This window comes from Pituophis catenifer, unplaced genomic scaffold (assembly GCF_029215685.1).
Source record: "Pituophis catenifer annectens isolate HBS135680 unplaced genomic scaffold, rPitCat1.0.hap2 SCAF_8, whole genome shotgun sequence".
Classification (NCBI taxonomy): domain Eukaryota; kingdom Metazoa; phylum Chordata; class Lepidosauria; order Squamata; family Colubridae; genus Pituophis; species Pituophis catenifer.
In genome coordinates, this window is record NW_027256888.1 from 33,151,975 (window position 1) to 33,177,016 (window position 25,042).

Sequence of the window (25,042 nt, forward strand, 5' to 3'; positions counted from 1 at the left end):
GTGTGCCATGGCCCAGTTTAATGTTGGGGCCGGCCTCACCACCCCCGCTGATATCCACACCACCATTCCCGGATTCCAGGGGCCGCTGAGGAAGTTCCTGAGTGGGGCAGATGAAATTTCAACAGGCTGCCACCACTCGCTGCCCCACAGCCATATTTCCCCCTTCACCTTGCCGCTATCGCTGCCAACGACTGCCGCCGAACAAACCACCATAGCACCACTTTCGGCGGCGTTGGAGCAGCGTGGCCAACTTCTTCGCCAGCACCTCTAGGCATGTCCAGGGGCAAGGGAGATCTCAAAAACCCTTGCCCCGACCTCCGCTGACTGACCCCGCCGCCGCCAGCAAGCCACATCTCCATATCTCCGCTCGGCTCGGCTCCGCTCTCCACTCTCCCTTCTCCTTCCCAGCAGCGCCCTCACTCGGCGTCGGCGGAGTCGGAGCAGCACGGCCACACTCTCCCTTGCCGACTCCGGGGGTGTCCAGGGGCGAGGAAGTCCTCCATCCAGCCGCAGCACCTCACCTCACGACCGCCATCTTGCGCATGTATAAGATGCACTTTAGTTTTTGGGGAGGAAAATAAGAAAAAAGCTGATTGGCAGGTGGATCGGCCTCCCAGAATACTCCCAATCAGCTGTTCCCAGAGGTGAATTTTAGCAACAGGTTCCTTGGTTGTGAGCTCTGTGCCTTGCTTTTTTTTGCTTTTTCTCCTGCCTCTAAAATGTCTGAAAGTCTGTTTCAGAAAAAACTTTTTTTTCTGCCTCTGAAACAGAGCTTCAGAAAAAAGTCTCTGAAGCTCTGTTTGGGGGCTTTTTTTCTGAAGCTTCTTTTCTGATGCTTTTTTCAGCCTCTGAAACCTCCGTTTGAGAAGCTGGGTGGGGTTACATTCGGAGTATAAGACGCACCCAGATTTTCACTCTCTTTTTTGGGGGGGAAAAGGTGCGTCTTATACTCTGAGAAATATGGTAATGACCATTTGAAATTATAATGGGTTTCAGAAAAGATGCTTTACCACTTTTAAAGTGCTACTGGCTGTTATAAAGCATTGTGCTTCCCCCCTCCCGTGGTCACATGATTGCAATCTGTGTGCTTCCTGATCATGATTTGCAATATTCTATGCTAGCTTCCCTAGAAAGTCAATGGGGAATACTGCAGGGAAAGTTATGTGCAGCTATCTGAAAGACTGCCATGGGGAATCTCAGATCCACACAGGACAGCTCTTTGAGAGCAAAAGGATTGCCATGATTCTTTTCCAGAGCTGACATTTCCAACCCAAAATTTCAGTGGACAGAGGCAACATAAATCCTTCATTGGATCCTTCCTGAAGATTTTAGCTCCATCCCTACAGCCCAATAAGGATTTGATCCCAGTATACCCTTCTAGGGCTTCTTCCCCCACCCCCCCACCCTAAGCACCCAAACACTTTCCCTGGCACCATCCACTTAACAACCCAGGAAATTTCTTAATTTCTTACTCATCATTTTTATATGGTTCAATCAATCAATCAATCAGAATAGAGCTGGAAGGAACCTTGGAGGTCTTGTATCCAACCCTCTGCTCAAGCAGGAGACCCTATACCATTTCAGACAAGTGACTGTCCAGTGACTGTCCAGTCTCTTCTTAAAAACTTCCAGTGATGAAGCACCCACAACTTCTGACAGCAGACTGTTCCACTGGTTAATTGTCCTCACTGTTAAGAAGTTTCTCCTTAATTCCAGGTTGCTTCTGTCCTGGATTAGTTTCCATCCATTGTTTCTTGTCCTGCCCGCTGGTGCTTTGGAAAATAAATTGATCCCCTCCTCTTTGTGGCAGACTCTCAAATATTGAAATATTCATAACATGTCCCCTCTAGTCCCTTCTTTTCTCTGGGCTAGCCAAACCCAAATCCTGCAACTGTTCTTCATATGTTTTAGTCTCCAGGCCTTTAATCATCTTAGTTGCTCTTGTACTTTCCCCAAAATCTCAACATCTTTTTTGTAATGTGGTTATCAAAACTGGATGCAGTATTCCAGGTATGGCCTTACTAAGGCTTTATAAAGCTTCAAATTTCATATCTTTATTGTCAGTGCACAACATATGTACAATGAGATTGGTTGAGCTCCCTCAATGCACCCCCCCCAACACAGTGAAGACAGAAAATCCCTAACCCAATAAATCATATTAACAAAACATCCCATCTTATTGCACCAGTGTGAACATGTTACACATTGCGCCGGCCCTGCAGTCCATCATACTACATAGTTACGATGTTATTTCTCATTCAGGAGTCTGACAACCGATGGATAAAAACTGTTCTTTAGCCTGTTTGTGCGGCTGGCTATACTTCTGTATCTCCTTCCCGATTATTAGCTGTACTAATACTTCACGTGATCTTGATTCTATGCCTCTATTTATACAACCAAGGATTATATTAGTTTTTTTGGCTGCTGCTGCACACTGCTGGCTCATGTTTAAGTAATCATCCATTAGTACTACAAAGTGCCTCTCACAATTACTATTTTTGAGCCAGATTTCCCCTAATCTGTATTTGTACTTTTGGTTTTTCCTACCTAAGTGTAAAACCTTGCTTTTCCCCACATTAAATTTCATTTTGCTGGAACGTGCCCTTGTTCAGGTCTGTCAAGAACTTTTTGGATCCTGAGCTTGTCTTCTGGGATGTTGGCTATTCCTGCCAGTTTAGTGTCATCTGTAAATGTGATGAGTTTTCCTTCTATTCTCTCATCTAAGTCATTTATGAAGATACTGAAGAGTACTGGGCCTAAGACAGAACGTTGTGATACCTCACTACATACTTTCCTCCATGTAGATGTAGTATCATTAAGGAATACTCATTGAGAATGGTTTGTCAGCCAGTTACAAATCCATCTGATGGTGATGCTGTCTGTCCCACATTTTTCTAGCTTACCAAGAAGCGGGTTGTAGTCTACTTTGTCAAATGCCTTGCTGAAGTCTAAGCATACTATGTCCACAGCATTTCACTGGTCTTCTAATTTAGTCACTTTGTCAAAGAATGAAATAAGATTTGGTATGATCTGTTTTTAACAAACTCGTGCTGGCTTTTAGTTACAACTTTGTTACTAGATGTTCACAGATCTGTTTTTTTATTATCTTTTCCAGTATCTTCCCAGGAATTGATGCTAGGCTGATTGGTCTGTAGTTTCCTGGAACTGGCTTTCCCCTCTTTTTTTTAAAGATAGGAACCACATCAGTTTTAGGTTATAGAAATTAAATAAGCTGTGCCTGGTAATGTAAATAATGGCTTTAGTAACTAAGCATTCCTCCAGTTGTATCCCAACTGGATCTTGATATAGGGGATATAGTTACTGAACCCTTGTCATGGTCAGATCACTCTCTACTTCGTCTCGACTTTCGAACCGCTTCACCCCGCCGCAGGGAGGTGGAGCCTGTAAGATGGTTCCACCCCAGGCGCCTGATGGAACCTGACAGATTCCAGACGGAGCTTGGGCCATTTCCTGAGGTTCTGGCACACGCCTCGACTGGAGACCTGGTGGCCGCCTGGGATAGGGCGGCTGCTGGTGCTCTGGATCGGGTCGTGCCTTTGCGGCCTCTGACCCGGCGCCAATCTCAATTGGCTCCTTGGTTTACCGAGGAGCTGAGGGAGTTGAAGCGCCGGAAAAGACGCCTAGAGAGTAGTTGGAGGGCCAGTCTTTCTGAATCTGACCGGACACTAGTAAGATCCCACATTAGGAATTACTTAGTGGCGATAAAAGCAGCGAAATGTAGTTATTTTGCTGCTCTTATTGCGTCATCAGATAATCGCCCGGCCGCCCTCTTTAGGGTGACCCGCTCCCTACTCCACCAGGAAGCGCGGGAGGACCCCTTGGAGGGTAGAGCCGAGGATTTTGTTCAGTATCTGTATGACAAAATCACTCAGATTCAGGAAGATTTGGACTCCGACTGGGTAGTCTCAGGGGGAGAGACAGGGACAGGTCTTGAGAATGTTATCTGGGATGAGTTTGATCCTATGACCCCTGAGGACGTGGACAGGATTCTGGGTAGACTGAACGCGACCACTTGTTTATTGGACCCGTGTCCTTCCTGGTTAGTACTGGCTTCCCGGGAAGTGACACGAGGCTGGCTCCAGGGGATTATAAATGCTTCGCTGGGTGAGGGTGACTTTCCCGCCGCCTTGAAAGAGGCGGTGGTGAGGCCTCTCCTCAAGAAGCCTTCCCTGGACCCGGCAATGTTGGTAAATTATCGTCCGGTCTCCAACCTTCGCTTTGTTGCGAAGGTTGTTGAGAGTGTGGTCGCGCAACAGCTCCCCCAGCACCTGGATGAAACGACGTATCTGGATTCGTTCCAGTCAGGCTTCAGGCCCGGGTACAGCACGGAAATGGCATTGGTCGCGTTGGTTGATGATCTCTGGAGGGCTCGGGACAGGGGGTGCTCCTCTGTCCTGGTCCTGTTAGATCTCTCAGCGGCTTTTGATACCATCGACCATGGTATCGTGGCTTTTGATACCATCGACCATGGTATCATGCGGTTGGAAGAGTTGGGGGTGGGAGGCACTGTGTTGCGGTGGTTCTCCTCCTTTCTCTCTGACCGGTCGCAGTCTGTGTTGACAGGGGGACAGAGGTCAACCCCAAGGCCCCTCATATGTGGGGTGCCGCAAGGGTCGGTCCTCTCGCCTCTCCTGTTCAACATTTATGTGAAGCCGCTGGGCGAGATCATCCGTGGTTTGGGGTGGAGTACCATCAGTACGCTGACGACACCCAGCTGTACATCTCCACCCCGGATCACCCCAACGATGCCCTTGAAGTAATGTCCCGGTGCCTGGTGGCCGTACGGATCTGGATGGGGAGGAACAGGCTCATGCTCAACCCATCCAAGACTGAGTGGCTGTGGTTTCCGACGTCCCGATATAGTCAGTTGACGCCATCACTGACTATTGGGGGCAAATCATTGGCCCCCACGGAGAGGGCTCGCAACTTGGGCGTCCTCCTGGATTCACGGCTGTCTTTAGAAGAGCACTTGACGGCCGTGACCGGGAGGATTTTTCATCAGGTTCGCCTGATTCGCCAGTTGCGTCCCTTTCTGGATCGGGATTCGTTATGCACGGTCACTCATGCCCTTGTCACCTCCCGCCTTGACTATTGCAATGCTCTCTACATGGGGCTCCCCTTGAGGAGCACCCGGAGGCTCCAACTGGCGCAGAGTGCGGCCGCGCGGGTGGTAATGGGAGCGACATGGCGTTCCCATGTAACACCCCTCCTGCGTGAGCTGCACTGGCTCCCGGTGGTCTTCCAGGTGCGCTTCAAGGTTTTGGTTACCACCTTTAAAGCGCTCCATGGCTTAGGACCCGGGTACTTGCGGGACCGCCTACTACCACCAATGGCCTCCCACCGGCCGGTACGCTCCCATAGAGAGGGGCTCCTCCGGGTGCCGTCAGCCAAACAATGCCGACTGGCGGCCCCCAGGGGGAGAGCCTTCTCTGTGGGGGCACCTACTATCTGGAACGAGCTCCCCCCAGAGATACGGAGGATCCTGGATCTGCGCACCTTCCGCCGCGCCTTAAAGACCTTACTATTTCACCAGGCCGGCCTGGCCTAATTTTCCCCCTCTTTTATAAAGATTTTTAAAATTTTAAATATCTTTTAGTATTTTTATATTCAATTTTAAATTGGTTTTAAAAGTTTGGGGTTTTAAATTTGTTGGGGCCAAAATTATTTAATTTGATTTTATTCTATTTTTTAAATTTTGTATTGTATGTGTTTTTATTGTTTGGCTGTGCACCGCCCTGAGTCCTTCGGGAGTAGGGCGGTATAGAAATCTAATAAAATGAAATGAAATTCAATTTCTCCTGCTATAATACAGGTAGTCCTTGAGAAATGGTAGGCCACTTAACAATGGTATAAAGCTACAATCAACAGCCCAAACTACTTACAATCATGTTTCAAAGTTAAGATATCTACAGTGTTTCCGTGGTCCTTTGTCCTTACAACATGTCAGGGCGCTGATTAATCCCATTCTGCTTTTGGGTAATCACACCTTGATTTAGAGACGTGGATCGTGGCATTTTCCTTGTGTATACATTAAGAAAATAAACCCGGAGATATATCTTTCTAAGAAAAAACTCATTTATTTGTTATAAAGAAAATAATATATCTTACTAATTAAAATAATTAAATTGTTACATTTTGGCAAAGTTCCTGCCGGCTACCTCTCTGCAGCCGGACTTCTCTTGGCAAGAGAACAAAGAAAAGTGTGAAGTAGAAAGAAAAGAATGTGGATATACGTAGTTAGCTTACTGATAACAAAATTGGCAAGCTATGGAAAGTCTGACAGTCCAGAAATATGAGCTCATCTGGTAAATATAAAAACGCAGTGACACAACAGACCACTGGGATGCTGAAGTGTTCCAGCCTCTCTTCTCCCCCATCTTTTCCTGACAGGACCAACAGTGCTCAGGCCTGCTCCCCATGCCTCCTGGAAGTAGTTGCCATTTTGGGAGTCCCAACAAATCCTTGTGTGAATGGCAGCTCTTTTCAGAGCTTTCTGCACCGATCAGCTGGCCACAGGGAGGCTGCAAAGCGCATTGCTAGGCGTTGGGAAGCTGGACCCTGCATAAAAGCTTTGCAAGTTTTAGCTGTTTGTCTGACTGCCTATAGAGAAAGTCTGCAGTCTACCTTCTAAGTCCTAGCAGTCAGTCAGATGGTTTGCAGGGACCCGGTATCTTTCATTTTGTTACATATGTCTCTAGTCTATAGTTTTGGAGATTTTTTTTCTCCAATTAAAGGGAAAAGGCCTTTAACTTTCCTTGCTTGCTCCTTTCTTGTATTCGTCAGCCCTGAGACAAGGTTTTTAAAAGGGTTAGAAAGCAGAGGCGGAGAGTTTAGTTTTGGCACCTGATTGAGATGTGTGGGAGGGAGATCAACAAGTCTGCCCCTACCAGCTTTTTTTGTTTTGTTTATTGAAGAAATGTGGTTTTGTGTGAGAGGCAGGGAGAGAAAGTGGTTTAGCAAGGGGAGGGTTTTGGGACTCTCATCCTGAAGCTGCTGCCTTTTATGCAGGGGCTTGCTTCTAGCAGGAAGTAGGAAAGTTTTCCAGCCTCTTGATAGCCAGCTGATCAGTGCAGAAAGCTCTGAAAGGCTAAAGAACTGGTCCTTTATTTTTGTCCCAGAAAGTTGGGGCACCTTGGCAGAGGGAAGGACAAAGAAAAGTTGAGGAAGGCAGGCATGGCCAGTGTATCCTTCCCCATTTTTTCTCACTGGCAAGACAATCAGTTATGCTGGCATGTGAGGCTGGCATGTGAGGCACCCGAGGGGCAGGAAGCAATGCATGGCATGTCTTCAGGTGGGAGAGGCCTTGAGATGCCTGAAGCAGGTGGGCTTGTGCCTGCACTAGGCCTCCAGAGTTTCACCCATCCCCAAGCTCCACTTACTGACCTGTACATTCATTTAACAAATGCATTGGGAAAAGAAGGTGTTGTAGCGCAGGAATAACGAGAGGCGCAAGCAAGCTAGTGACAACAACTCTTTAATTCAGGGTGAGACTTCAGCAAAGAAACACAGGCAACAGCCCTCCTTATATACAGTTCTGAAATAACCGTTAGCCAATCACAAGCATTCCTGCATTTGAATTTCCCGCACAAAATAGATACATAAATAACACCCCTCCATTCCCAGAAGGCACTTATCCCATCTATTTACATATTTACATATAAAATTACGCAGGTGACCAGGGCGTGACTTCACTCTGGTTGACCTGTGCAGTTCAGTTGTTGGTGAGGCATCGAGCCGGTCAGAGGGACCTCCCGTCTCTCCTGGCTCCGCCAATGGAACCTCCTGGATTTCTCCAGAGGCATGGCCATCCCCGGCTGGGAGTGTTGACTCGTTGGGGCGGTGCTGGAACTCAGGCTTACCCGATAAGTAATCCGGTTTACTCGAGCTTGAGATAGCTGTTTCGGGGAAACTTTGGAAGTTAGGTTTAACAATATCGGAACTTTCACAGGCTTCACAATTCAAACTTTTACGCAATTGATCTATGTGCCTTCTCCAAATTTTTCCTTGCCCTACGTCCACTGTGTATGATTTCGGGCCGGTGATTCCAACAATAATTCCCCCTATCCACAGCAGACCGCGAGCGTAATTTCTTGCAAATACCGGGGTCCCAATTTGGAATTGTCTTAATCCTCCCTCTTCCCCCTTAAAATTGTCTGTGGAATAGTTCGGATGTAAGCTATCAAGAGTGCACCTGAGTTTACGGCCCATTAAAAGTTCTGCTGGGCTGCGCCCTATGGCAGTGCACGGGGTTGCATGTTGTATTGCTAAGAATTGATCAATCCTAGCTTGCCAGTCCCCCGCATCGAGTCAGGACAGGGCTTCTTTGGTCGTTCGTACGAATCTCTCTGCAAGGCCATTAGAAGCCGGGTGGAATGGGGCAGATAATGCGTGTCTTATTCCTAACTCGGCCAGGTAGCTTTCAAACTGAGTCGCCGTGAATTGGGGCCCGTTATCTGATACCAGGGTGTCTGGTAACCCGTGGGTAGCGAATAGCTTCCTGAGGACCTTGATTACCGCCTCGGAAGTGGTTGATGGCATTAGGGCTATTTCCAGCCATTTGGAAAAGGCATCGACAATTATTAGAAAATTCTGGCTGTGAAAAGGCCCTGCAAAATCTATATGAATCCTCCCCCATGGACCTTTAGGCTTTTCCCACTCTCTAACGGGAGCTACCGGGGGATCCGGGCGGGACTCCTGGCAAGGCCTGCAGTTCCCCACCCATTCTGTGACATCTCGGTAAAGTTGTGGCCACCAAACATAACTCCAAGCCAGACTCTTCATTCTGACTATACCAGGGTGCCCCTCATGTAGCAATTCCAACACCCGATGCCTTAACCGGGAGGGGATAACCACCCTATCGCCCCACAATAAACAGCCCCCCAGCATAGACAACTCATTCTTTTTGTTAAATAACACTTGAAAATCCCCACTGTCCACCTTAGTAGGCCAAACCCTCATGACCCAGCCCATAACAGTTCGTAAAACAGTGCCTTTGGCAGATGCCCTTGCCACTTCGCCAGACAAGAGGGGCCCCAGGGATACAACATCGATCAAGAAGACAGGGGCTTCCGGAGTCAGGTTTTCCAACAGATCGGGCAAGGGGCATTGGCTGAGGGCGTCAGCATGACCTAGAGTTCGGCTCGGTCAGTGGATTAGTCTATACGAATAAGCGGCCAGGAAAATAGACTACCTGGTCATCCGGGGGGAGAGAGTGGCCGGGGTTGATTTGTCACCAGCCAAAAGTCCCAACAATGGCTGATGGTCCGTTATAAGTTCAAAAGTCCGACCAAACAAATATTCGTGAAATTTTTTGACCCCCGCCACAGCCACTAAAGCTTCCCTGTCCAGCTGGCTGTAATTTTGTTCTGCATTGGACAGGGTATGAGAGTAATAGGCAATGGGCGCCTCTAACCCATTCGGTAGTCTATGGCTCAACACAGCGCCCACTGCAAAAGGGGACGCATCACAGACAAGCACAAGCAGCAATTCCGAGTTGTATTGGATAAGAAAACTGTCTTCAGACAAAAGTTTTTTAACAGCTCTAAACACGGCCGCTTCAGTCTTGCCCCAAGCCCAAGGAATGTTTTTTCCTAGCAGTTTATGTAATGGTTCCGCAATGGTGGCTTTGTCTTTGAGGAACATGGTGTAAAAGTTCAGAAGTCCCAGGAAGGCCTGCAGTTCGGCCTTCGATTTTGGTGTGGGTGCATTTTGGATGGCCCTTATTTTGCTTTCTGTGGGGTGAATGCCTGTGCCGTCAATTCAGTAGCCCAAAAATTCTACGGAGAGTACCGCAATTTTACATTTGGACTTTTTGAGCTTAAGTCCCGCTTCTCTAAACCTGGTGTGCGTTTGTCGAACTCTTTCTTCAAGCTGTGCCTCATTCTGACCACTAATGAGGACATCGTCAAAATAGGGTACAACCCCCGGGAGTCCTTGTAGAAGGCGCTCCATAGTGCTTCGGAAAAGCCCTGGTGCAATGCTAACCCCAAACTGCAGTCTAGTGCATTTGAACGCACCTCTGTGCGTTACTATAGTTTGTGATTCTGCCGTAGCATCATCTACCGGCAGCTGCTGGTACGCCTGCGCAAGGTCTAACTTAGCGAATATTGTGCCAGGACCCAGGGAATGAAGCAAATGGTGGACGATCAGGACTGGGTACGCGCTCTGTTGCAATGCCTTATTGATCGTGCATTTATAATCAGCGCAGATTCTGATTGATCTGTCTGACTTTACTGGCGTGACGATTGGGGTTTCCCACTTAGCGTGATCTACAGGAACTAGCACCCCTTGTTTGATCAGTTTCTCAAGTTCTGCGTCTATTTTTGGTTTTAGGGCAAATGGTACTCGTCTTGCCTTTAACCTAATCTGGGCTACATTAGGGTCTAGATTAAAAGAAATAGGGGTCTCCACGTACTTGCATAGCGTCTATTCAAAAACGTCCTGGAACTCATGCAGGAGGCTTTCCTTTAGAGACGGTCCGCCGAGGCTGTGAACACCCGTGAAGCCCATACCGAGGTCTCGAAACCAAGCTAGGCCCAGGAGACTTGGCAGCGACTTGCTGACGATGGTCAGGGGAAGCTCTTTCTGGAACTCACCGTAGGTGACCCGGAACGTGCCCACGCCTTCCACAGGAACTCGGTTTCCTTGGTAGTCGAGGAGGCGAACTCGTTGCCGTGAAAGCTGGTTTCTCTGGAACTTCGGTAGAAGCGATTTAAGCGTTGCCCAGGACATGATTGACAGGGCAGACCCGGTGTTGATTTCCATGTCGCATGCTCTCCCTTCGATTTCTACTCTCATGTAGACCTTTTCCTCTACAGACGTGTTGGCTTGGCCGATTCTCGTGCTGTAGGTCTCTCGCTTTTGATTCTCGCGCCGTTTTCTCGTGCCGCCATCTCTGGTTGGCTGATTTGAATGTGTCGGTTCTGGTTGGTCGTGATGGTCACGTGACTTGTTATTTCGAGGAAATTGAGCTCTACAGACTCTAGCCAAGTGGCCCTTCTTTTCACAACGCCTGCAAATGGCGTCTCGGTATTTGCAGGACTGTCTCTCGAGAGCTCCACCGCAACTCGAGCAGTTTTCTCGGCGACGACTTTGCTCGCCCTTCTTTTTGTCAGTGTGGAAGACGTCCTCATCTGACTCTTCCTCCGTACTGGTCCGCGCCTCCTCTCGATGAACAGGCGTTGACTTTGGACCGTCTTTGCCCGACTGTGGACGTTGTAGCACTTCGGAAGCCTTAGTGGACGCTTCGTGTGCTCTAGCTTCGTCGAGCACACTGGCTAATGTCAAATCTGGCTTCGCAAGTAGGCGCCTCTAACCTAGTGTCTCTTACGCCACAAATCAACTGTTCGAGGAGTGCGTCGTCTAGATCCCGGTAGTCGCAACGTGTTGCGGCTTTTCGAAGGGCAGCCACATATGTGCTGACTGGTTCTCCTTCTCTTTGTACTCATTGCCGTAGTTTGTAGCGTTGTACAAACTTCGAAGGAACGGGAGCATAGTGGGCTCTCAGGTTAGCTTGCAGGACGTCCCAAGGGACCATCTGGACCGGAGTTGGTTTGCAGAGAGATTCAGCCATCTCGAAGATGTCTGGCCCGCAGTGGCTCAGGAAGAGAGCTTTTTTTCGGTTCCCTGAGAGCCCTTGCATCTCGCTTGCTTCCAGGGAGCACTCGAACCTGGTCAAATACGACCCCCGCTTCTCTCGGGTCGGGTCGAAGGGTTTTGGCGGGATGTAGGCAGACATCGCAGTATGTCTTCGTAGTCCGCTCGTCATCCTGGCTGAAACTCAGAGCTTTTTGATTTGCTTCTTGTGGCATTCATCCCACCTTCGTCGCCAATGTTGTAGCGCGGGAATAACGAGAGGCGCAAGCAAGCTAGTGACAACAGCTCTTTAATTCAGGGTGAGACTTCAGCAAAGAAACACAGGCAACAGCCCTCCTTATATACATTTCTGAAATAACCGTTAACCAATCACAAGCATTCCTGCATTTGAATTTCCCGCACAAAATAGATACATACATAACAGAAGGGATGACAAGTCATTTTGCTGTCTACCACAATTCTAGAAAATGCATTACATTTGACAGTTTCCTGTTATGTACAGAGCTGGTGGCTTTCAGTTTCATACCTTCACTATGCCTTACTATGCATGAGTACATTTACTAAATGGTAATTATTTTGAATATATACCACTTTGAGATTCAGCACAGCAATTTTCTTCAGTCTCATGATGACAAATGGATTGTTATGGATGATATTCATTGAAGATGTCTCTCGTTAAACATTATGTGGATTGGAGAACATGATTCCATGGACAGGAAGTATCAAGATGCAGATTCTAATAGCTGTCTTTTGGAATGGTAATATTTGGAGAGAAGAGTTTCAGGTATATGTTGAATACTTTTCTTCAGATACATAGACAATATCAAAAACGTAATGGGGACTTCCGGTTTGCGAGCCTCGGCGACGGCGGTGTTTCTTTAAAGACCGCCAGCCCCGCCGCCTGTAGAGCCGCCCCGCGATCGAGGAGCGGCTCGAAAACTCCGAAATCTTGAAGATTGAAGGAGAAGAGACAGCAGGGCACAGGTTGAGCCCCTGTAACCCCCCAGGGAATTGTTTCTGGGGAGGAAACAGGCGTGGCTCCCTTCCAACCTGCTGAAACTCCGGGCGGCGTGGGACGTTTCTGCTAATCAGCAGAACAAGCCGGCTGCAGCAAACATTTAAAGTGAAAGGAACCAACCTTAATAAGCAGCGGAAATACCAACTTGAATCTAGAAACTTGAATCGCAAGTATTAGTGCTTTGTTGACTTTTTAACTTAAAAGGAAAAGCGAGTGAGTGAAAGTGATTTGAAAAAAACATGGCGCTCAGCATTTGAGTTAACGAGCTAGTGAGAGTGGATTTGTGAAGTCATCCTGCTTTGTTACAAAGTTACAAAGTTGCTACAAATTTGCTCCATTTAAAGAAAAATTCCCCTTTTTTTGTAATTTGACTTTGCTTTACTTCAGTCTCTATTTGACTAAACCTGGGGGACTTTTTTAGAAGTCTTTGTGGAGGTGGAAAAGGAAAAAGAACCCCCCTTTTCAGAAAAACTAGCCTACGTGGCAGGATGGCTTTAAAGAAGCAGGAAGGAAAGGAAACACAGCTTCCTCCTGCTCAACAGATACAGACTCAAAAAAAAGATTTTGATATTGAACATTTAAAAGAATTTATTTCTAAAGCTTTGGATGATAAATTTCAAAAATCTCAACAGGAAATAGATGATAAACTTCAAAAATCTCAACAAGAAATCATGCAGGAAATTAATGAAATTAAAGATATGGTGAAACAGGATTATGGCAAGGTGACTAAAAAAATATCAGAGGTGGCGTCTGGCCTTGGAGAATTTATTATTAAAGTTGATTCTAAAGTGGATGAACTTAAATCAGAAGTCAATGTTAAGATGAAAGACAATGATTATAAAATTTCTGAAGTTGATGATAAAATGCAGAGAGTTGAAAACGAAATTGTTATGATGCAATTCAGGGCAATGGAATTTGCCATAAGGCTACGAGGAATCAGAGAGGATGATAGACAGGATTTGAGACAGATTTGTGCTGATGCTCTGGCAAGGATTTTAAAAATTAATCCTGATGTGGTCTTTTACAAAATAGACAAAATTTACAGAGTGAATTCTTGGGTGGCCAGACAAAGACAACTGCCTAGAGATGTGGTTATATACTTCACGGATAGAGCAATAAGAAATGATATCCTGCAAAAATCTTTTCTTACTTCTGTGCAAGTGGGGGGTGCACAAATTGGAATCTACAAGGAACTACCACCTAAAATGCTGAAAGCCAGAAAAGATTTTGGCTTTCTTGTAAAAGAACTGCAAAAACAAGAGATACCATTTCGATGGGATGCCCCAACTGGCATAATTTTGAAATACAAGGGAGAAAGACACCGTTTGAATACTGTGGAGAAGGCGGAGCATTTTTATACTACTATTTTTAAAGAAAGAACACCATCTCCACGTACATCTACAGTTCTGGAGATTAAGGAGAGTGACAAGAAGCAACTTCAACAAGAACCGCAAGAACAGCCAAAACAGGTGGAGCTAGAGGAAACGCAGGGTGCAGAAGGAGGTTTCTTGGATGAGCCCCTGTTGGAATCTTCCCCAATCTTGGATCCGGTTCGGATGGCTGAGGTTAAGGACCAGCGCATAACTCGTGCAAAATCTAAGCAACTTAAAGAAAAGCAACAACAACAGGAAAGACAAGACAAAAAGGGAGCTAAGAGTACCACACAAGAGATTGGAGCCATGGGGGGAGCGAGACCGAAGATTCCGGAAGATATTCGGTTATTCTGCTCGTCGCTCTATAAAGATAAAGATGACGATTAAGTGTCTATCTTGGAATGTGAATGGGTTGAACTTGGCACAGCAAAGGAAGAAGTTATTTGCATATTTGAGACAATTTAATAATGATATAATTTGTTTACAAGAAACACATATCACAACTCAAGATCAAAAATACTTGATAAATTCCAAATTAGGCACACATTTTATATCTTCAACCTCGCAAAAAAAGAATGGTGTGGTTATTTATGTAAATAAAAGATTAATAGCTAAAATTATAGAAGCAGATGAAGATGGTAGGTTTATAGCAATCAAATTGCTTACAGTGAATGGCCAAATTCTTTTGATTGGAATTTATGCTCCCAACCAACAACAGGATCATTTTTATAAAATGTTATATACTAAAATATTGCAATGGGACTATAGATCTATTTTAATAATGGGAGACTGGAATGGAGTAATTGATTCTAAATTAGATAAAAAGGGTTTGGCGAAATCCAGGATTAGACTACCACAGACTTTTTTTGATATGAAGGAAGACCTGGAATTAAAAGATATTTGGAGAATACATAATCCAAAAGAACTGGATTATACTTTTTTTTCTGATAGACATAGATCCTTCTCTAGGATTGACTTTATTTTGTTGTCAGATGATTTACTTGTTAAGACAAAAAGAACAAAGATTTTTCCAAGAATTTTGTCCGACCATAGCCCAGTATGGATAGAAATTGAGATGGGTAAGATTGAACGACGTTCTTGGAGAATGAATGAAAACTTGTTCAGATATGAAAAAAATATAATAGAACTTAAAAAGCACTTGAAAGAATTTTTTGAAATAAACTTGAATAAAGGTACCCCAATCGAAATTGTGTGGGATGCGAGCAAAGCATATATGAGAGGGGTGCTTATCTACATGAACTCTAAACACAAAATGAATCGACAAAAGAGAAGACTTGAATTTGAAATAGAAATAAAGAATAAAGAACAGCTACTTATTAAAAACCCAACAGATGAAAGAATACGTGGTGTTATAAAACTTCTGAAAGATCAATTTCAAATGCTTATGGCGGAACAAGTTGCAACAAATTTACAATATGCGAAGCATAATACTTTTTGTAATGCCAATAAACCGGGCAGATGGTTGGCTTACACTTTAAGAAAAAAGCAGAGTACACGGACTATTGATAATATTGATATTGGAGGGAAAGAAATTTTTCAACAAAAATTAATTAAAGAAGCTTTTGTGGACTATTACACTAAACTATATGCTAAAGATGATGTGCAGAATGGCCTTATAGAAAAATATTTAGATAATAAAAGAGTCACAAAAATTACAGACCAACAAAAGGAAAGAATGAATTATCCTATAACAGAGGAGGAGATAATGGCGGCAATTAAACAATTAAAAACAGCTAAAGCTCCTGGAACTGATGGCTTGACAGCAGTGTATTATAAAACTTTGCAAACAGAAATGGTGGAACAACTTAGAGATTTGTTTTGTTATATTCAACAAGGGGGTAAAATACCCCCATCATGGACAACAGCATATATTTCTTTGATACCAAAAGAACAAGCAGGTCCTAAAAAACCGGAGAATTATAGACCAATATCTCTTCTTAATACTGATTATAAAATTTATGCAAAAGTACTAGCCAACAGGCTGATGCCAGTAATTCAAAAGGTGATTCATGATGACCAAGCGGGATTCATCGAGGGTAGATACATGAAGGATAATGTAAGGCAAGTAATAGATTTATTGGAATATCTTGAGAGGAATAAACAGATACCTGCAGTGCTGGTCTTTTTGGATGCGGAAAAAGCCTTTGACAGAGTGGATTGGAATTTTCTATTAAAGACTTTAAAAAAGATGGATTTTGGGGACCAATTTATACAGGCGGTCTCAGCAATTTACCAAGAGCAAAAGGCACAGATTATTATTAATGGAAGTTTGACAACAGAGTTTAAAATTGAAAAAGGAACAAGACAGGGATGTCCGTTATCCCCTTTGTTATTTATTTTAACACTAGAAGTCTTGTTAAATACAATACGGGACTCTAATATCTTGAAAGGTATAACGATAAGGCAAGAGGATTACAGAATAAAAGCATTTGCAGATGATCTGGTTGTTACCCTAACACAGCCAATGGAATCAATAATCCAGATGAAGGACATTATACAAGACTATGGTAAAGTTTCAGGTTTTAGATTGAACCAGAAAAAAACTAAGATGATAGTTAAAAATATGACACAAGATCGTAAACATGAGCTTGAAAGGAGGGCAGGTTTTGAGATTGTACCAAAGGTAAAATATCTAGGAGTTCAGGTTGCAGAATTAAATATGAAATTGTTTCAAAATAATTATGAGGTTTTGTGGCGAGAGGTGCAGAAAGATATGGAGACTTGGAAAAAACTGCAGCTGTCTTTACTTAGAAGAATAGCAGCAGTTAAGATGAGTTGGAAGAAGCACCGATTCTTCACTGGTTCCATTAATTATCCTTGATGTCTTTTCATCAAGGTGGAAACTAAAAATCCTAGCTAATTTGTGTTATGGTAGTCTCTCTTTTCTCAGCTATCCATAGGTTTAGAGAGAATTTCAGCCAAATTCCTTTAAAGAATTTTAGATTTCACACAGCAGACCATTCGTGACCAATGGTGAATTTCATTTTCAAAACTCCTTATACTTAAAACCAGTTATTCAGTGTTCTTTACCAAGAACACTATAGAATTGTCTTTTCTTTAGCTTCTTCAGTGTTATAACATTTACAATATTAGATGAGAGATATAATACACCAGGAGGACTTGTACAACTTGAGAACGTAGAGCTGGATATATTCCACAGAAGACTTAGGTCTGGATCAAGTGACTCTATTAATGTTTTATGTCAGAGAACATATATTTATTAAATATATAGGGAACGTAGATGTGCAGATTGCTTTGGTTTTGAACAATTTCAATTAATTTTGTGCATAACATTCCATTTCAAGTATAAATTATTGTCTTGGTTATTTGGGAAATGTTTTGATCTTGGTATAAAATGATTCCAAGCCTGAAAAAACTGCCAAAAAATTCACAGTACAAATGGGTTATTTCTTGAAGTTTCACACACAACTGTGGTTCATAATGTTTGTACAAGTCAGTGGGATTTGCTATAGAGATATCTATTTTCTATAGAGATATCAAATGTAATTTTTGCCCTATTCCCATTTATTTCTTTGTCCTATTGATCTCATTGTTAGGGCAGATCAAATAATTTGTTTATCAGACAAAATCATTAACTTACTATATTTATTTGTTTGTTTGTTCAACTTGTATGCCGTCTTTCTCCGAAGACTCAAGGCAGCTTACAATGCATTAAAAACCATATATAAAAACATTAAAAATTAAAACATTAAAAACAATTAAAACCCATTCACACCATTCATGGCCGGATCTTGCCATATCGCAACAGTGAGATCAACGGCCCCAGGCCTGCTGGAAAAGCCAGGTCTTCACCACTTTTCGGAAGGCCAATAGGGTGGGGATGGTCCAGATCTCAGGAGGTAACTGGTTCCATAGAGCTGGGGCAGCCACAGAGAAGGCCCTCCCCCGCGGGCCTGCCACTCCGCACTGTTTAGCTGATGGGACCTGGAGGAGACCAACTCTGTGGGATCTTACCGGTTGCTGGGAGCTATGCGGTAGAAGGCGGTCTCGAAGATAACCTGGCCCTGAGCCATGTAGGGCTTTAAAGGTAATAACACCTTGAATTGTGACCGGAGACCAATAGGGAGCCAGTGCAGTGTACCTAGGTGCACCCACGACAGCTCGTGCGGCTGCGTTCTGGACCAACTGTAGTCTCCGAACACTTTTCAAGGGTAGCCCCATGTAGAGCGTGTTGCAATAATCTAACCGTGAGGTGACAAGGGCATGAGTGACTGTGAGGAGAGCCTCCTGATCCAAGTAGGGTCGCAATTGGTGCACCAGGCAAACCTGTGCAAAGGTCCCCCTAGCGACAGCTGACAGATGTTGCTCTAATCCAGCGGTTCTCAACCTGGGGGTCGCGACCCCTTTGGGGGTCGAACGGCCATTTCCCAGGGGTCGCCAAAGCCCTCTCTCGCCCCCCCCCCACGCCTTCACTCACCCTCACCCTCTGCCGGATCGCCCGGTCGCCATTCGTTTACCCCGCCCACTCCCAATCTATTGCTGCCCCCGGAGACCCAGCTGATGGCTAGAGGGGAAAAAAACTTTAAATTCTTGCCGCGGGGCTTCAAAGAGCCGCCCTACTCTCAACTGTTTTGCGGAGGGCTCTGTTGCTAGCTAGCTGCAAAGAGGTAAATTCCTGGAGCAGATTTATTCCCCCCTAGCTATGCTGAGAAAGGGAAATTGAAAGTAAGCAGGGTCTTGGCTGCAACGTGACAAAATGAGGCAGAGAGATTTCTTTTTCCTCACCAAAAAAGGTAGGTGCAAACTGCAAACAATGGGAAATTTAGGGCAAGAGGAGGTTCAAGATTTTAAAACACAGAAGAAAAAAAGCTCTATTTAACTAGGGAATTGTAATAATTGAGATACTATTAATTGTATATTGTGTTGAAAGTAGAAATGGTTAAGTTGTGGTTTGGAGGAATATATGGGGGAAATAATTTGGTTTATTATTATTGGTAAATATAATGAATTGATTTGTAAGAAATTGGATTGCATGGAAATAATTGGAATATTCATGTTCATATTGATTAATATACAAAAAAGGTAGCTATATAACTAATTGATTTATATTAAAATGTTGAATAAAAACAACTGTATTACATAATTAACCAATGTGATATAAAAATAGATGACAATGGGAAGGGGTGTAATATAGAATAGAAGGGAAAAATTGAATTTGATTAAGATTAGAGATGAGGATGAAAGGTAATATTGGTTTTTTAAAAAATAGATGAGGAATAAATATGGTAAAAAGGAAATATAAAAATTGTAAATTTAATTGAAATGACTAAATACTGTGTTGGAAGAAATATCCTTCTGGGTTCTGCTCCAAGTGGGGAAAAAGACACTGGAAACATGGAGACTGCTTGGAAAGATGGTTTAATGGTGGACAGGATCACATGGCTTGATGGGGCCCATTGTGTTAGTTTCTGTTGCTATTGTGTTGCAAATGTCCTTTGACAAAGGATTGAGTTTCTGCCTCTGGCCCATTAACAAAGGGTGGGGGGCAGGAAGGTGGGAGTTGCTTTGTCTGTAAAATATGCTTCTCCATTTCTCATCCAGGTAGGGAAATATAATATTCTGCCTTTTTAATATTTCCCAAAATATTTCATTCTTCTAGGAAAGGGGTGGATGCTAACCTCCTACAACTTTAAATTTGTGAACCGGCCAAATACTCTGTTCAAAGAAAATACGTTGTATGTTTGTATGTGTGTTTCTAATTATTGCTATTTATTGCTATTTGTTCTCTTTTATTCTTTAAAGTTTAACAATTCATTCTTTATCTTAATATCTTAATATTTGTTTGGGGTTGGCTTTCTTCCCTTTCATCTTTTTTATTGTACAGCAATCTTTCTCCTCAAACCTACCACCTCTCTCTTTTCTTTTCTTTTCTTCTTACTTTCTCTTCCTCCCCTTCTTCTTCTCCTCCCTACTTCCTCTTCCTTTCTCCTTCTCCTCCTCTCTTCCTCCCTCTCTTACCCTCACTCCTACTCTAATTTCCCTTCCCTTCCTTCATCCCTCTCTATTGCTGTATCCTTTTATGCATATGGACTACTCAAAGGGCTGAAAGTTATTTTTGACTGGTCCTCGCACTTTTGACCAGTCCTCGAATTTACGACTGTCCTCACATTTTACGTTTTTTGCCCTATCTTATACCATGTTGAAGAGAAGCAGTTGTGAAATGAGTGACATGGTTGTTAAGAATGCTGCACAGGCATAAATGTGAGGATGGTCATAAGTGTGAGGACCAGTCAAAAGTGTGAGGACCTGTCAGAAATGACTTTTTTCAGCCCTCTGAGTAGTCCCTATACATATAGCCATGGCCACCCGGTCACATGACCAGCTAGCCACGCCCACCCAGTCACATGACCTCCAAGCCACACCCACAAAATAAGCCACGCCCACAGAACCGGTAGTAAAAAAATTTAGAGCCCACCCCTGGTTGGGGGTCACCACAACATGAGGAACTGTATTAAAGGGTCGCGGCATTAGGAAGGTTGAGAACCACTGCTCTAATCTTAGCTGAGTCTAGGAGGACACCCAAATTGCGAGCCCGTTCTGAGGGGGACAGTTTCTCCCCCCTCCCCAGAACCAAGGTATTCCATCTAATATGGCCAAGCTGCATTATACACCAAAAATTTGGTAACCTCAAGATTTAGAACAGTTTTCACAATGGAAAGAAAAAACAGGATTGAAATATCTGCTGATTTCTGGAATGACATGGTTTAATTTAGTGAAAGAAGGGGAAAATCTTCACAGGTTGATAGGTAAATAAAATGGAGTGGGAAGAAGGTAACATGTACAGTCATGTGAAAAAGTAAATACAATATTTTTTTTTTGCATATTTGGGAGTTTTAAACATTTATGCAGTTTTTATTGTGTATTTTAAATCCATGTATTGGACTTACTGGATACCGCCAGACTCACTTGGGCTTGGACAGACTTAACACAAACATACATACATGAGACCCAGATAAAAGATAGAAGAGATTTTAACAATGCATTGCAGATTAAGTATGAAAAGTAGAGTTATGTCGAAAGATAGTGGAAAGGGAAAGAACTATCATAAATGACTGGGAGTGAATGGGCTAGAATCTTGAACAGAGCATTCCATATTGATTTTTTTGCAATACCCAATTTATAAATAATACCCACAACAATTTTTCCAAAGTCATCTTCCTTGCTTTAAGCAAGATAGTCGCTTTCACACAATTCTATTGACCCAGGTTGATGGGGAAACTATGTAATTCATTTTATCTCTGTAACATGGTGGCAATTGCTTTGGATATTTGATTATATTTATTTGTTCATGTTTTGCTTGTTGTATAATATAGTGAGGTTTTTCTTTATAGAGAAACTATTACTAATTACTGTACTCACCATTAAAAGTAGGCTTCTACTGTGCTTAAATATAAGCACATACTAAATAAAGATACTATTAAATTAAGATTTATTCTTTTTCTTCTCTGTTTGAATTGACTCTTCAGGTTCTCAGAGGGAAATTCATTTGTTAGCCAAGATGAGAGTGAAATGTGCTACATGTGCAGAAATATTATTTTAACAAATCTGTAGGAGCTCAGTGCTTTTATGTTTTAGAGTTTTTATTTTAGCAGCAATGGAAATCATCTTGTACCAAGGAGTTAACATGATTTTCAGAAAAATTAATTGGATACTCAACTTTAGAAATATTTGAAAGTTATGAAAAGTTGAAAATCAGCGGAAGGCATTAAAAGTTGAAAATTAATAAAAGGATTTATTTTTATTCACATGTATACATTATTACACAAAACCATCTATGAGTTTTCCATGATTATAAACAAGACCTTGTCATAGTGTGATATTATCCATTATTTTTATTGTTTTTATAGACTGAATGAGCACTTAAGATAAACATTAGAGAAATATATAGCAAACAACAAATAACAAATAAACAAAGATTGTTTGGGAAATAGATCTTGCTTTAACAAAATATTGCAAGGCTAGATTTGTCACCTGATTTTTTTTCTGCAGTTTATTACAAATGACTTTATGCTATTTCAACCAATTGAATATAAGTAGTTTGCAAAGCAAACGTTGCATTGCTAGAAAACATAATAAACACATAATTGTGCAAATATATTCAGAATAACCTCATAAATCCAAAATAACCATGCCATTATTCATTTCAATGCATCCTCTATTTATTTGTCAATCTTCAAATGCTCTTTGAAAAACTAGTTCCTATGCTTTATAAATAAAAGTGAAAGTGCATATTTAATTTCTAAAAGTAAATTTTCCTATAAAAGAGGAGCACCTACAAACAACTCTACCCTCCATGTCCCCTCCTATTACACCGTATGGAATAGGGACTTTCTCCATATGCTATCTGTTGACATACTTCTCATCTCCTTCCAATGTCACTCCAAGCTTCTGTTTTGATGTCATGTCCGGGAATTCTGTAAATCAAACAGCTCTCTAGGATTTGTACTCAAGAAAAAATGTTTGGGAGCTATCTTGTTGGGGGCCTTTATTACTTCCACATTTCAGAGATCAATAAGGCTCCTGACAAAGCCTCCCTTTAGATTGGTGGGAAACTCTGAAGTGACTGAATTTTGCCTGGAGAGCAGGTACTTATGTTAACAATTCAGGCAGAATGGGCACCCGCAAGCATTTGTCACATGATGTTTGCACAATACCTGGAGAGAAAGAAAGAAACAAGGTATAAAACCAACTATATGGCACAGCCTGCCATACATCAAAAACATTTCGGAAGAAAGCAGCTTCTGAGATCTGCAAGTAGGCATCTCACAGAGGCTACCATTTGAGGACCAATTATACATTGCAAAGATTGCTTGGAGGTGAGAGATACTTCCAATGTAATATACAGGATCACCTACATGGACCATGTATGACAGATTGCAGAACACAAGCGGTCAGGCAAGGAGATCTGAACTCATTGGTGGCCTCACATTGCAATGAACAAGGACAAACATTCAATTTTGTAGCTACTAAAATTGTTGGATGAGCAGGCACAAAAACAGCCAGGGAAGTGATTGAAGCCTGGGAAATGGATCCCTTGTCAGTCAACAGGAGCGCTGATTTACCACCAGTTTATCAATGCTTAGGAAGTGAGGCCTTGGCAGCACAAGGAAATGGCAACTAATGACTTAATAGCTGATCATCAACATCCCAATCAACTACTAAAAAGAGTCACACAACCAGGCACTATATAACAGAATATTATACAGAATAGCACACACACACACAGAATAGCCCAAAGCACAGAGAGGAATTCCCTGAACATGGGCTCCAGCACAATTCCAAAAGCTTGGAAGAAGTAAACCATTGGTCCCGGTGACTGACCCAGACTGGTTCCTTCAACAATGTTCTGGGATGTGTATATTCGCCTTCATTTGTGATATAAAACATGACTGAGAAAGTAATATCTGTAATTATTTGCCTGTGATATAGATCTATCTTATCAATTTGTATGATATTCTTATTGATAAATTGACAGTGAAAATAATGTGGAAAAATGAAATTGAAGTTGCCATGTAATTAATTCACTTTGTTTTATATTTATTGTTTGTGTGTGTGTGTAGGACTACAAAGATGCCATCAATCTAATGCCAAACAATAGAGATAATGGTTTAATTCCTGGAAACGACAAATTTAAGCCGGTGTTACCCTGGCCTCATGTTGAAGGTGTGGAAGTAGACTTGGAATCAATTCGACGAAGGAATAAGGCCAAAAATGAGAGATTTCCTCATGCTGGTGAAAAGAATGATCAGCAAAATATTATGCAGAGACAGTATCTTACATTTAAGCCACAGACAAATATCTACCATGACCCTGTATTGCGACCTGGAATTCTTGGTAATTTTGAACTCAAAGAACCTGAATCCCATGGAGTTGTAGGTGGTCCTGGTGAGGAAGCCAAGCCATATGTTTTAGGACCAGAATATAAAGAATCTATTCAAGCCAGCATTAAAGAATTTGGGTTCAACATGGTAGCAAGTGATATGATATCATTAGATCGGAGCATTAATGATTTACGCCAAGAAGAGTAAGTTTTAGTTCTGCCTCTATTTTATACTTATTCAAGAGTGATATAATTTCAGTAAAACTGATAACACCATTCTTATATTGTGTTTACTGTGATAAAAATGTAACAGTTTTCAAGGCATCCGCTGCCCCCCCCCCAAAGTAGGAAAAAATAGAGAACTAAATATTTCCTACCACTTTTACTACTAATGATGATTTATTAAACTAGTACACCACCTGACTCTTAATGAGTCTGGCAATTTCACAGCCACTAAAGAAATAAATGAAAATATAAAAGATGGCAAGCACAGCTAAACAGAAGAAATGAAGTGAGGGGCTCACTTTTCCTCATCAAAAGTCTGGTGAAGGGTCAGCTTTTCATGACTATTTTAAACAATAGAAATGGGGACCATTTGGATCTTAAATAATACATGGTGTTATGTAAACGAGATAGGTAGCACATAAAATAAAACAGGCAGAATGAAATTACACAAAAGAAATCTGTCTTTAGAATACTCACATCAAACTAAAATAGACTTGTGAAGGAATTCAGAAACTTGCTTTAGCGTAGACAAAATTCAAAGTTCAGAAGCATATGCAGTAATAAAATGATAAAAGCATAGAAGAAAAAAATGCTGTTAAATAGAACCTTTAGTTAAAAACCTGAAGTTGATTGGAAGATGTATCACTTGAAAAGACTTAAAAGTCAACTATTTTCTGAATAAACTATATTTTACATTTTTATACAAAACGTCCTTTTGTAAGTAAACACAGGAATATATAGTGACAACATTCCATGCAAAGCCTACACAACCATCTGTTTTGAATGACTTTGAATTCCTACACTGAGCAGAGAGTTGGACTTGATGTCTAAATAATCTCTTCCAACTTTATGAAGTAACAAAGTATATGTAAACAATATTTTAAAAATAAACATGACCTGTACATTAATTTTTCCCAAATTTTCAATTTTTTATTGAAAAAAATGAAA

The 25,042-nt window shown here is 42.5% G+C and overlaps 1 protein-coding gene across 3 annotated transcripts in view; it reads left to right on the top strand.

Moving 5' to 3' along the window:
* Positions 1 to 25,042, top strand: part of GALNT7 (polypeptide N-acetylgalactosaminyltransferase 7) — a 74,910-nt gene that overhangs the window by 19,621 nt on the left and 30,247 nt on the right. For all 3 annotated transcript variants that reach the window (XM_070948269.1, XM_070948268.1, XM_070948267.1), the window contains exon 2: positions 23,610 to 24,073. In XM_070948269.1, the coding sequence (XP_070804370.1) occupies positions 23,610 to 24,073 (464 nt within the window). The remainder of the gene's footprint in view (positions 1 to 23,609; positions 24,074 to 25,042) is intronic.